The 12,913-nt window shown below is 45.9% G+C and overlaps 1 protein-coding gene across 9 annotated transcripts in view; it reads left to right on the top strand.

Moving 5' to 3' along the window:
* Positions 1–217: 217 nt before the first annotated feature.
* Positions 218–12,913, top strand: part of Sh3gl3 (SH3 domain containing GRB2 like 3, endophilin A3) — a 131,154-nt gene continuing 118,458 nt past the window's right edge. The window contains exons 1-2 of one of the 9 annotated variants that reach the window (XM_063275370.1): positions 1,361–1,423; positions 5,398–5,492. In XM_063275370.1, the coding sequence (XP_063131440.1) occupies positions 5,484–5,492 (9 nt within the window). In that variant the 5' untranslated portion in view covers positions 1,361–1,423; positions 5,398–5,483. Of the gene's footprint in view, positions 613–1,230; positions 1,424–1,501; positions 1,721–5,397; positions 5,493–12,913 lie in introns of those variants that run through there. The other 8 variants (NM_031238.3, XM_063275380.1, XM_063275376.1 and 5 more) reach the window with 8 other exon arrangements.

Consider the following 12,913-nt stretch of genomic DNA (forward strand, 5'->3'; position numbering starts at 1 on the left):
CAAGCCCTTGGCTAGCTAGGACCAAGAGTGTTGAGTCACATTCAATAACCTTGTCCCATGATGCTTGTTAAGGTGTCCACATCTTCTCTTATATCACAGGCAGGACACTGTTGACACCACACTTTCCCAGCCATTGTGAGCAAACCTAGGCACAGAGACCTGCGAGTCCTCACCCTGTCACATTAGGGTGAAGCTATGAAGGGTCAGGCAGGGCTGGGAGCCAGGAGCTAATGGTTCTGGAGAAATGCTAGAGCCAAAGAGAAGCCCGGATACAGGTGTGAACTGCGAGCGTTGAGGACAACAGTAGTGTTGATGACCCCTGACCCGACGTTGGGAAGCGTCCACAGAATGCCATTCCTTTTAGGTAGAGACTGAAAGTTGGATGGTGTTTGTGTTGGTGTGAAGCATCGCTGAAGTGGATTGAAGGCATTGGGAGCCACAGGGCCTTTGAAAGGTCAGATTCAGGGAAAGTAGACTTGTTGGTGGCACAAGAATTGATGCAAGGTCCGTTTCTGTGACTGGGTAGACATACTGTTCAGTAGGAGCTCTAGACCCTGTGGAAAGGGTCCGGTGTACAGGACTCTCCCGAAGACCAGTCTGAACAATACTCTGGTAAGTAGTGGAATGGAAGACCCTCTTTCTGGCACCTATAATGGACTGGTTCTTGGTGTAGCCGATAAGAGGCTCAGCACACCTATGAGACTAGTACTGAATTTATTAAGTAAACTACCAGGTAACTCTCCCAGGGGGGTCCAAACCACTCAGGCAGACTGTGCCTAAAGTACATACCTAACTGTCCACAAGCAGGTTTCTCACGTCTAACTATAGTTCCGGGTTCCTGTGGTTCCTGTGATGTTTCTCTACTTGAGATGCACATCCCAGCGTTCCTTCCTCACAACACACATCTAAACTAGCAGGGCCGGGGTTTGGAGAGGGGAGATCTTGCTACCAGTGAGTAAAAGCAGGTTTCCCACCAAGACCCTGAAGAGCAGAGAGACCTCTCGCCCAGAACAATTGCAGAGCCAGCTGCATCCCAAGCCCTACAAAAGAAGTCCTGAGAGGCTGGACAACCCAGGGCCAGCCTTTCCACTGGTCCTCTTCCTGGCTCAAGAGATCCTGGTCGCCACGCAACAATGAAGCGTGGGCGGTCCCAGCAGCTTCATTTGCATGCTGCCGCGGCTCGACCAATGAGCTGCGTTGGGGCCTCGAAACACCGTGTTGCTATCTGCGCGCGCGCGTGTGCCAGTGTGACAGCGCCGTGGCGGTGGCCGTGGCCGTGGAGCGCGCGGCGACCGCCCGGGGTGCCCGCTCCGCTCAGCGTCGCGGCCGCGTGGCCCGGCGGAGCCCCGAGACCACCCCCGGGCGGGGCGCCGCCGCGATGTCGGTGGCTGGGCTCAAGAAGCAGTTCCACAAAGCCAGCCAGGTAGGGAGGCGCGCTTGAGGGGTTTCTGGAGGCGGCGTCTCCAAGGGGTTGCGGGCCATAGACTCGGGGTCTCCACAGTCCTCTTTCGGTCTGGGTTTCTGGTCGCCTATGAAGGCGCGGGGGCGGGTAGCGGTCGCGCGCTCTGGGCTGCGCGTGTTGGTGCCTCCTCCCCTGAGTCTCGGGTCTCCCGCTGCGCCCTGGCGGTTGTAAATCTGACCGGTTCGGCTGGCAAGGGATCGGAGGTGGTGGGCTTGGGGGATGAGCTCCGAGAGGAGATCCTTCGGGACCAAGACCGTGGTAGGCCTCCCTCCTACCCGAATCTCCAGTCTGTCCGTTGGGAAACCTCCCCCACCCCCATTCCTCCGGACGCTGAACTTGCCCCCTGGCTGGGGCTGGGTAGTCTTTCCCGAGGTTGGGACTCATCGCTGTGGTCCTTCCCTTGCTGGCCGTCTTCACTGGGTTGGCTGGAGGTTGGCACCAGGTTCCTGCTCTCAAAGAGAGTGTGATGAGGAGACCCAAAAAACACACGTAAACAAACCGTGCTAGACACACCTCCGCGGAAGAGAGTGGCAGGTGACTCTGGGAGCTTAACGGGAAGCTTCCAGGAGGTGAAGACATGGCATTTGGGGATTAAGCTCCAGAAAGGATTGTGGCTATAGACTGTTATAAGAGGAGGGCTTTCTGAGTAGAAAAAGCTGGAAACAGGGACACAGGAAAGTGTGTGTGTGTGTGTGTGTGTGTGTGTGTGTGTGTGTATCACAAGCAAACTTGCTTTCTAACACTACTCTAACAGCAGTGGTAGAGCCCATGTTGTAAAAATCTGTTCACTGGCACCTGCGGAATTTTTTGCCCTGTCTTCATTTCCTTCCCAGCCTCAGTTTAGCTAGAACCCAGGTGGGCCAATCGTATATGGAGTTCACATCGGTGGCCATTCCCCATTCCTGCTCTTCCCTCATATCGATCTTGAGATTGCAGCTGGCCTTAGGAAATTATTTTTCTCTATTCCAGGCGGAAAGACACTGCTAGTCCCCCAGTCACAATTGGTCCACAAGGAAACTAAGTGATGGCTGTTCCCAGCAGGAGACATAGGGCAGACAGTGATGCTATTCAGGGTGATAGAAATCCTGGAGGAGGGGCATGCTGGGTGAGAGTAGAGATGCTGGATTCGCTCTTGGATCTCTAGTACTTAAAAACGCCAGTGGGATATTTCAGTTGTCATTTGCTTTTGGGCTATTGGCATATCCTACTCTGGAGTCTGCAAGTAGTGATTTTGGGGAAATTCCAATTAAAATGGACGTTTTAAAATGGGAGAGAGGCTAGTGGAGTCACACACAGTAGTATTTAAAGAGAAACTCTAGGGGACGCCACTCTCACCACAGGCACTGGCCACACTTGGACAGTGCTTAGCCCAGTGCTTGCTGGGCAGTGAGTACTCCATAAATGTATGTGTAATAAATGAACAATAGTGAGGTTCAGAAGGAATGACTGCTATCACAAGATCATGAGAGGGGCGGGGAGGAGTCGAGTCATACAGAGGGTGGGTAAGCTGGCAGCTTCTACTTCTTTGGTAATGCTGGAGCAGCTAGGAGTCCCAGAGCCTCTGTGAGCTATGCCATGCTTGAATAACTGCTGGCCATGCTGTGACATTGTCTTCCTTAGCCCTGGCAGGAAATAGGGCCCTTTGTTTTACACGCACACACACATATACACGCACACACACACACACACGCACGTGCACACACACACGCACACGCACATGCACCCCGCTTCTTGGATATGAACTTTATAGGAACGGTCTTGTGATCACCCAGACTGAGCCCTAGGCACTTCAGGATGGCTTGTGACCGTGTTGCAGAGTGGGTGATTGAAATCCTTGGATGTTATTGGAGTTGAGGAAGTCTACTGTGACAGGAGGCTTAGTTTGATTCCTTCTAACCAATCAGTTCAAAATAACATGAGACCTTCCAGGGACCATCACTGTCCTTGGGGGCAGGTGTGTTTCTACCTAGGCTCTAAACCTTTCCTTCCTATCTCTGACATCATTTGTACTTCTTTTGAAAAGAGAGGCATGCAGACTCTCTCTGGACTTATTACTGTGTGGTTAAAGTACCTGACAGATAAGTTTCAAACCTGTTCTAGATATTTCCATACTTCCTGTTCTTCTCTTCCCCGCATCTAGATCTTATAGAGCCCAGTCTAGCCTCAGACCAAGCATGATCATAAGCTTCTGAGACCCCACTTCTACCTCTCCAGGGCCGGGGAGACAGGAGGAAGCACTCAGCATAGTTTCGCAGCTGAGGACTGAACCCAGGGCTTCATGCATGCTAGGCAAGTGCTCTCCTATCTGAGCCGCATCCCTGCTCTCAGACTTCTAGAAGTCTTTCTTAGAAATTATGCAGTGCAACCAGCTTGGAGAAATTAGGTTTTGTTTAATTTAATACAAGGGAGCAGAGTAATAAAAAATGCCAGATGTTCTCAAACAGCATTTCCACAGCGGGCTTTAATTCACTTGGAGCTTTCCTGGGGCAGGGAAAGGGAGTCCCGAATGACATCAGTGGTTAATAATTCCAAGGGATTCAAGGCTGGCTCCTTGCCATGATCAGTTCTGCGACCTTGGAAACGTGACTTAACCCAACTGGGCCTCCTTGGCTTTCTCTCTGTATGATGAATGAGAGGATTCAGAGGTCAGGTTCCTGTGATAAACGTGATTGGGCAGTGTCTGCAAAATTCTGAATATACTAAAAGAAACATTGGATTGCATGCTTTTAACTTTTAAAAGGTGTGTGTGTGTGTGTGTGTGTGTGTGTGTGTACTATGTAGTGTGTGGGTGCCTGAGGAGGCCAGAAGGGAGCGTTGGATCCCTTGGAGCTACTAGGGTTCTAGGTGGTTGTGAACCACTCAGTCTGAGTATTGTGAACTGAGCACTGTACTTACTGTGTCCACTGCACTGGAAGAGCTGAGAGCTTTTAATCATAGAACCATTTCTCCAGTCCCTTGATTGTACACTTTAAATAAGCTGCATAGTATGTGAGTTTTAAGTGTTGCACACACTCACACACATATGCAGACACATGCATACGTGCATACATGTACCCACACATGCATACACACACTCACAGACACATACCTGCACGTGTGTGCACACACACGCACACAAGAGAGAGACCATCCATGCATCCATCTAGACTCTGTGTGTGTGTGTGTGTGTGTGTATGTGTATCTCAGTTCTGAAATTCTTAAATAATTTACTTAAAACGTTTCAGAGAAAGACAAAGACAATAGGGACCTTTTACAAGTCAGGGAGTCTGGAGCATGGAAGGGTAAAATGATGGGATGTCCTGGCTGACTGCCCCCTCCTTTCCTAATCCTTCTCTGTCATTGAGGAACAGAGCCCTTTGCTTCCCAGAAGATGAGCTGTCAGCTCTGGAGATGATGCCTCATTGTGCCAGGTTTCTTGAGTTTGTCATCCAACACTTTTAAAACTCTTTACCGAAGTTTAAAATAGAACCAGTTGTTCTTCCTCAGGGATGTGAGTGGAGTTGGTGGAAGGAGATGCAGAGGTCAGGGCTGCCACTGTGCCTTCTTGCTGAGTACAACACATGAGCAGTAAAGATGCGCTCTGGTGGTGTGCCCATGTGGCCCTTCACTGAGTCTCACTGGCTGTGCTTTATTTCCTAGTACTTTCTCTTAACACAGTCACTGGTGGTGCTCAGGCCTGCATGCTCTACTAATAGACACGTTCTTTTCATTCCAGGACCTTCTGACCTCCTAGGGGCTTGGGTCATGTTCCCGAGAAAGTCCAGGGACCAATGTCATTTCTCCTCTCTTCCTCTCCCGAGTCATGTAGGCTCCATGATGAATTTACGTCTTTGTGGCTTCTATGCAACAGGACTGACCTGACAACATAGTAGGAGATGAGGAAGCCCTTAAGTTAGCGTTTTAGTAACGCATTCTCTCTCCTTTAATGCATCAAGTTCAAAAAGGCTTCAGGGGCTCTGACATATGCTCTGCAGACACTGCCTGTGAGGCTGGCCATTTAAGGACATTGCTTCAGAGGAAGATGGCCCTGGTAAGTGATTAGCTTCTCTAGGGAGACAATGAATGTCTTTTGTTTCACTTTCTCATTAGAGAAAAGATAAAAATGCACTTTGCGAAATCCATAATGATTTATTTTTTTCTCTTAGATGCATTGGAAAAAAATATCGAAGAGAAAACATTCTTGCTGTCTTTTCCCACAGACTGCTTGACAAATGAATCCATAAATCTGAACACTTTGGTTTAAAAGCCAGGGTCCTAGAATAGATGTCCAAACCAAATTGATTAGGAGTTTTTTTTTTTTAAATAACTGAAAGATCCAATATAAGGCAAACAGTTTTTACATTTTCTTCTAGAAAATAAAACTATAACTCAGGGTGTCCTTTGGGATTTAACTTTAAAGCACACTGGAAATGAGAGTTACTCCCTGACTAGATGACATTTTAGCTTTATTAAGTACTTTGAATACAATTGTATTTCCCACAGGAAGTATGTGGAGGGTTGTGTGCCGTGTAGGGACACGGTGACCCAGAAACTGAAGTTGTTGGTAAGTAGATGGACACAATGCTTCTCTAGTCAGCTCAGTGGCAGGTAAAATGGATGTGGATGTTGGAACTCAGCAGAGTGTGGCCAGTTAGATTCTTTCCACCTCTGCGTTTCTGACACCCAGGAAGTGCCATGTTGGGCCGGGAGGGGTTCATCATGGAGCTGCTTAGATGCCTGCGTTCCCAGTGCCTCTCTGAAGCAGCCTCTCATAGGCCCAGCTCATCACCCATGGTGGTGTCTTTCACTCAGCTCCTGGTTCTCTTTCCTTTTCCAGACAGTTCGAGTGTGATCCCTAGTTCTTTATATAGGTGAGGGTGACCTTGAACTTCTACCCTCACTACCACAGTGTCGAGGTTGTAGGCGTGCGCCATCTTGCATTTTCCTGGGAGCTCCTGCTTTTTAGTGATGATTCTTGTTGCTTTCCCGGGTTGCTCTCTGCCCTTTGGTAGCAGAGCTGGGGCTGTCTCAGGCTCTGTGACTTGCATTCATGGCTCTGCTCTAGGCCACACTTCAGTAGACCAGAGGTCCTGTTTGCTCATGTGTGGGTGGGGTTTTTTGTTTTTTTTTTCCTCTGCTTCTCTTGGTGTAATAAGGAACAAAATACAGGTGGCTAGTTGCGCCACAGTGCCTCCAAAACCTGTCATTTTCATCACTGCAGGGGCTTTGGTCCTGTGGCTGCATTCCTCTTCAGCATATTTCTTTGTTCTCGAGTCATTTTAATCAGCATGGAGATATGAGTTCTCCTATCTCAAAAAAGACAAAATCCTCCTTTGGCCGAGCCTCTCCCTCCACTCTTTGCCTCACTCTCTTATCAGCAGGTATTCACTCTCTCTTGGTTTCTGTCACACATTTTCTTTTCAGCCCATTCCAACTGAGCTTTCTCCTGTGCTTTGAAGCCATGCATGTTTTGGTCTTAAGTGTCCTTCGGTCTGATAGCCACTTCCACACTGGAACTCTGGACAGCATTTGACGAGTTGTCTGAGAACAGCACCTGCCAGAGTTCCTCTGAGTTTAATCGGCCAGTGGCTCCCTCCAGTCTCTGTCAATGGCTTTTCATCCCTTGACGGCACAGCACTGTACTGGGCCCGTGCTACGGCTCCTGTTTTCTATCTAGACTTGTACTCTTTCAAGGAGGCTTGCCCACGTTTAAATACAGCATGTCCTCTGATGAATCTCAACATTGTGTTTTTGGCTCCAGCCATAAATCAGTGCTGCCTTTCCTCTTAGATATCAGGGTCAAGACAGTTAAACAGGATCTTTTGTCTGTATGCTCTTGCATTTTTCTACTGGCGATCTCCGTCTCTTAAGGAAAACAAAACCAAGCACATCACATGAGTTTATTGGTGTGCTCTTCCTTCTGGCCTTGCTCTAAAAGTATATCCTTAATTTAGTGGCTGCTGTCTGTCACTGCTGATGCTGATCTGCTCTGGTCACTTTTCCCTGCCCCCCATGGCTGCAGTAGCTTCCTAACACATCATTAGACTTCTGTGTCTGCCCTCCTACATACATCTGTTTACTCACAGTTGCCAGATGCTCTTCCAAGGATACAGCTCAAGAAAGCAAAAGATTAAAAATGCCTGTGAGGAAAGGAAGTGATCTGTTGTTGTTGGGAATAGATTTTTTAGAAGTTACTGTAGAGAACAGTGTGGAACTCCATGTTATCTAGCTATTCCCCTTCTGGGCCTAGAACCAAAGCAGGGGGCCTAAGAGCCACCTGTGCATCTGTGCTTACTGTACAGTTAGTCACAAGAGCTGCAGAATCGACCTAGGTGCTTCTCAGTGGGTGGACGGATAAAGGAAGTGTGACACACAATGAATTATTATACAGTCACAAAGAAGAAATAAAATCCTGTCAACTGACTGTGGTACATGTTGTTAAGTGAAATAAGCCACATGTAGAAAAGCAAGTTCATGCTGTAGCTATTGAAATACCATATAAACTTCATTAATAGACTCAGCGGATGTATACTGTAATGAAAGTGTCTCTAAGGCCATGTTAGTCTAGTGACTTCAGTGTCTTCATTGTCTTCCTCATGGATATAAAGCACAAACTTAAAATGTCAGTTTTCACTGTGGTTGTTTCTTTGCTCTTATATCTTTCTGACATTAATTTAGCTAATCAGCTTCGCTTCGATTTCAGCCTGCCTATAATCCAATATTTGAAGTATGTTGCTTGGTCAAAGTGCAGTCAGATTTTGTGTTGATCATTTTGCTTTGACAAAATACTCAGTAGAAACAATTCAAGGAAAAAAGATTAACCTTTGGCTCACAGTTTCATAGGGAGTTCATTTTGTCATAGGGGACAAGCATGGTGATAGGAGTGGTTCCTCCTGTAGTGGTAGAAGCAGTAGAAGGCAGACACTCACATGGTGCTAGCCAGGAGCAGTCCAGAACCCGAGATGAATGACACTGTCAAAGGCAAAGGCCCCCAGTGACCCATTTCTACCAGCCTGGCCTGACCTCTTAAAGTTGCTATAGCCTTCCAAACAACATTTCAATTTGGGGATAAAGTATTCAAAACTGAGGGAAACATTCAAATTCAAATCCTAGCTGTCATGCTTCATTAAAAACTCTTCCAGCCTGTTTTTAAGAGTTAAATTTAGGCCATTTACATTTAATGTAATCATTTACATGTAAAGGCTAAAGACTGCCATTTTGCTTATTTTTATTTGTTGGCTGTGTTTTGAATTTTTCTTTTTTACTCCACCTTTCTCTGTGTTAAAGTTTATTTGAATTATTTGTGGTGTTTTCATATGGATATTTTTGTATAGACTTGTAATGGCTATTATAAATGTAAACAACTCATTACAGTTTACCAATATTGCCATCTTAACAGTTAAAATGAATATATAAAACTTACTTCCCTTTATTTCCCCTCTCTTCCTGATTTACTGTATAATTACATTAATTACATCCCCTCTTCACAAGAAGCACATGAAGCACTGTTATAATTTGTTCTTTAACCATTAAAAGTCATTTAAAAAGCTCAAGAGAGAAGCAGTTTTTTTTGCTTACCATGATCTGTCTTCCTTTCTGAGGTTACACGTTTCTTTATTATTTCCTTTCTTTCTTTAGAGAACTTGTTTTTCAGCCATTCTGTCAGTGTAAGAGGCTGGTGGCAAGCTCTTAATTTTCTTTGATCTGGGAATGCTTTCATTTTTCTGTTACTGCTGAAGGGTTTCTGATGTGGACGGATGACCTGTGGTGGTGAGTCTTTTCTTTCTGCTCATGGAAACTGTTGTAGCACTTCTTTCTAGCATCCATGATGTGAAATTAAATACGGCCATCAACTGAATCTGTGCTTTGAATTCCCACATGGACCACGCTGTTACAACTCACACCAAACCTACCCCAGAGTATAATGCGAAGACTTTAGCCAACCCCGAACAGCCAGCCACACTTTCCACTGCCAAACAGGAAGCTGGTGATCTGGCTTCTCCATGTGGCTGCTGTGTTTTGCTTTAGAAAGCTCAGCTGGGGGGGGGGCGGCTGGGGATTTAGCTCAGTGGTAGAGCGCTTACCTAGGAAGCGCAAGGCCCTGGGTTCGGTCCCCAGCTCCGAAAAAAAAGAACCAAAAAAAAAAAAAAAAAAAAAAAAAGCTCAGCTCGCACTGCTGGGCGAGTTCCTCTGCACCCACCTCTCCTCATCCTGAGTGCTGTTCCTGTCTCAAAGCTGTTTTATTTTCCCTTTTATTGACATTTTTATATATTAACTCTAAAAACGCTGATGGATTTCATTGTGAAATTTCTCAGAACCTACAGAATATGCCTCCATCCTTTTCCTTTGTTTTCCCTCCTACCAGTGCCCTCCCTCCACTCGAGACCCATGTCTCTTTAAATCTAGCTTTTTGCTTGTAAAAGAAGAGAAATTTGCTTTTTTTTGTCTACCTTAACATGAGGATCTCTAGCTCTCCTTACTTTCCTGAAAATGATGTAATTTCATCATTCTTTGTGCCTAAATAAAACCCCATGGATATGTATAACACATTTCCTGTTTCTAATCTTCCGGCCTTGGATATCTAGACTGGTTCTGTGTCTTGACGTTGTGAATAGTGCAGATACTTTCGTGGCATGTGAGCCCAGAGTCCTATATTTGGATCCTATAGGAGGTCAGTTTTAAGGTTTGTTGAGGAACCTTCATAATGATATGTATAGTACCTGGACCAATTTACAAGCCCAGCAGTGACATGTAAGGGTCCTCCTCCCTGGCCTGTCTCTTTGCATCTTCATCAGCACTTATGGTCATTCCTTCTCTTGACAGTAGCCATTCTGAGTAGGTGGGGTGGAAGCTAACTGTAGGCTTTACCTGGATTTCCCTGGTGGCCAAGGATGGGTGAACACTTTTCATCTTGGCTCTTTGTGTCAAGTTAATCTCTTGACTGTGCTTCCTGATCTGGGACATTTTGAATCACTTGAGTATCATTTCTGTCTCTGCTTCCAAGATGTTTTCAGTTTTAGTTTTAGATGTCTGACTAGATGTCTGACTAGTTTAGATGTCTGACCAGTTTACATGTCTGACTAGTTTAGATGTCCGACTAGTTTAGATGTCTGACTAGTTTTAGATGTCTGACTAGTTTAGATGTCTGATTAGTTTAGATGTCTGACTAGATGTCTTGATGTAGGTTCCCTCTTTATCCTGTTCGCTGTGCACTTGGCTCGTGGAGTCAGTAGCTATGCCCCTGCCAAATTTGGAATGGTCACTCGCCATCTTTGAGAGTTTTACAGCCCTGTTCTTTCTCCTTGCCTTCTGGGGCTCCAGTGGCATGGATATTGAGTGTTATTATCTTTCATGCCTCTGGGGCTGTCTTCTTTTCTTCCAGCTTATTCCTTTCTCTCTCTTGTTCAGGTTGGGTAGTTTGTATCACCCCGTCTCTCAGTTCATACTTCGTTTTCTGCACACACAGTTTTAAAGTCCGTCTTTAGAATTTTCAATTCTTGCATCTTATTTCTGTCATCTATATGTACATTTTTGCTGAGATTTTTTTCTGTTTACTTGTTCCAAGCCTTTGACAATTTACCCCCCCCCCCAAAAAAAAAACCCTTTAAGCATTGATGCTGTAATTGTAATGTCTGTCATCTTGGTGTGGGCATCTAGTGATTGTCTTTCCTCATTCAACTTGAACTTTTCCTAGCTCTTGGGATGAGTGATTGTTTAAAAATTTGAAATCTAAAGGTTGGGGATTTAGCTCAGTGGTAGAGCGCTTGCCTAGCAAGCGCAAGGCCCTGGGTTCGGTCCTCAGCTCCAAAAAAAAAAAAAAAAAAAAAAAAAAAAAAAAAAAGAAAAAGAAAAAGAAATCTGGGTATTTGGCTAATATGAGATTCTGAATCCTACTTAGATGGCTGTGATTTATGGGTTTTATTTGACACTGCTGTGGTCAGGAAGGGAATGTCACTGTCATGTCCCTTCCAGGCAGAGGAAGGCCCAGCTTCCTGTCCAAGACTCTGCTGGCTTTAGGAATAGGAATACCTCATTGTTGCTCAAGGCCTGGGGCTTCTGATGCCCACCAGGCCCCCCTGATGCCTCTCTGTCTGGGAGGAGTGGGAAAACCTTGTTACTGTTCCCCACTTGGTCTCATCCTGCATTGTAGAAGGGTGGCTTCATTACCCTGGTCACGACGGATGAACTAACTCTCCACTCAGCCTATGCGGCCTACTTCCCTGGACAGGAGGGCAAGAAATGGAAGTTGGGTTCACCACATGGCCTTCACTGATACTAAAGGTGGGGAAGGCAGGGCTTTACTATGTTGAGGATGACAGTATCATTTGTCTACTCTGCACAAAAGGGGACAGGGATAAATAAGTTAACTCATTACATTTGGCCAAAGGTGGATGACTAGTCTTCACTGAGAACAATTGTGGGGCCATGGATCTGTCTATCCATCCATCCACTCACCCACCCACCCATCTATTCTATTCTATTCTATTCTATTCTATTCTATTCTATTCTATTCTATTCTATTCTACTCTACTCTAATCATCCATCCATCCATCTATTGTCTATCTGTTATCTATTTAACATCTATCTCTTTACCTACCTATTTATCTATCATCCATCTATCATTTATCTTTACCTTTCTCTTTCTTTTTCTATGTGGTGTGGCCCTGAGGAAGCAGTTACACTATGAGAGTTATCCGACTCTCTAGCTGACCACTTGCTTGCTCTATGGCTGAGGGAGAGCCGGGCTTCCTCCTCCTCTTCTTCTCTTTTGGAACAATTTTTCTCTAAGCTCACTGGTATTTTTAGGTTGCTAAGTTCTTCAGCTCCAACACTGAGGGAACTCGCTAACATGTCATTTTTGGGGGTGGGTATGTCCAGTGTATGACCACTGTATTTCTTGTCTCCTCTTCGAGTCATCTTGTGTTTGAGCTGCAGACAGTGCCCTGAGCTTTAGTTAGAGTCACTGGGAGGAATTTGGAAAGTACATCTACTCCATCATTCTGAAACAGAAGTCTTTGTGTCATCTGATTTTAATTCCCTTCTTGTTGGGTGTTGGATCATTTCTTGTCATGTTTACTCCTTATGGTGTCCCAAGCCTCCCTTGCCTCACTCAGGAAGCTGCCTGCTGGTGTCGCATGAGCCTGACACACAGTGGGTACCGAGGAAGCTGCCTGCTGGTGTCGCATGAGCCTGACACACAGTGGGTACTGAGGAAGCTGTCTGTCTGTCTGCTGGTGTCGCATGAGCATCCAGGAGACAGTGAGGACAGTGAGTTAGGGCCTACTTCTGATGCTTCTAGGCTACAGTTTGCTGAGATCTTCCTCATCTTGGGAGGGGGTCTTCAAAGTCTTAATTTTCATATTAAATGTCCTAGTTTTGAAGTAGTGGTAATTAAACTTCTAAAACGTTGTGAGTGCTAAAAGACAGTGATGAACTATTGAGGTCCAGTGTCATGTGCTTGGCTTCAGTCCT

This window comes from Rattus norvegicus, chromosome 1, assembly GCF_036323735.1.
Source record: "Rattus norvegicus strain BN/NHsdMcwi chromosome 1, GRCr8, whole genome shotgun sequence".
NCBI lineage: Eukaryota > Metazoa > Chordata > Mammalia > Rodentia > Muridae > Rattus > Rattus norvegicus.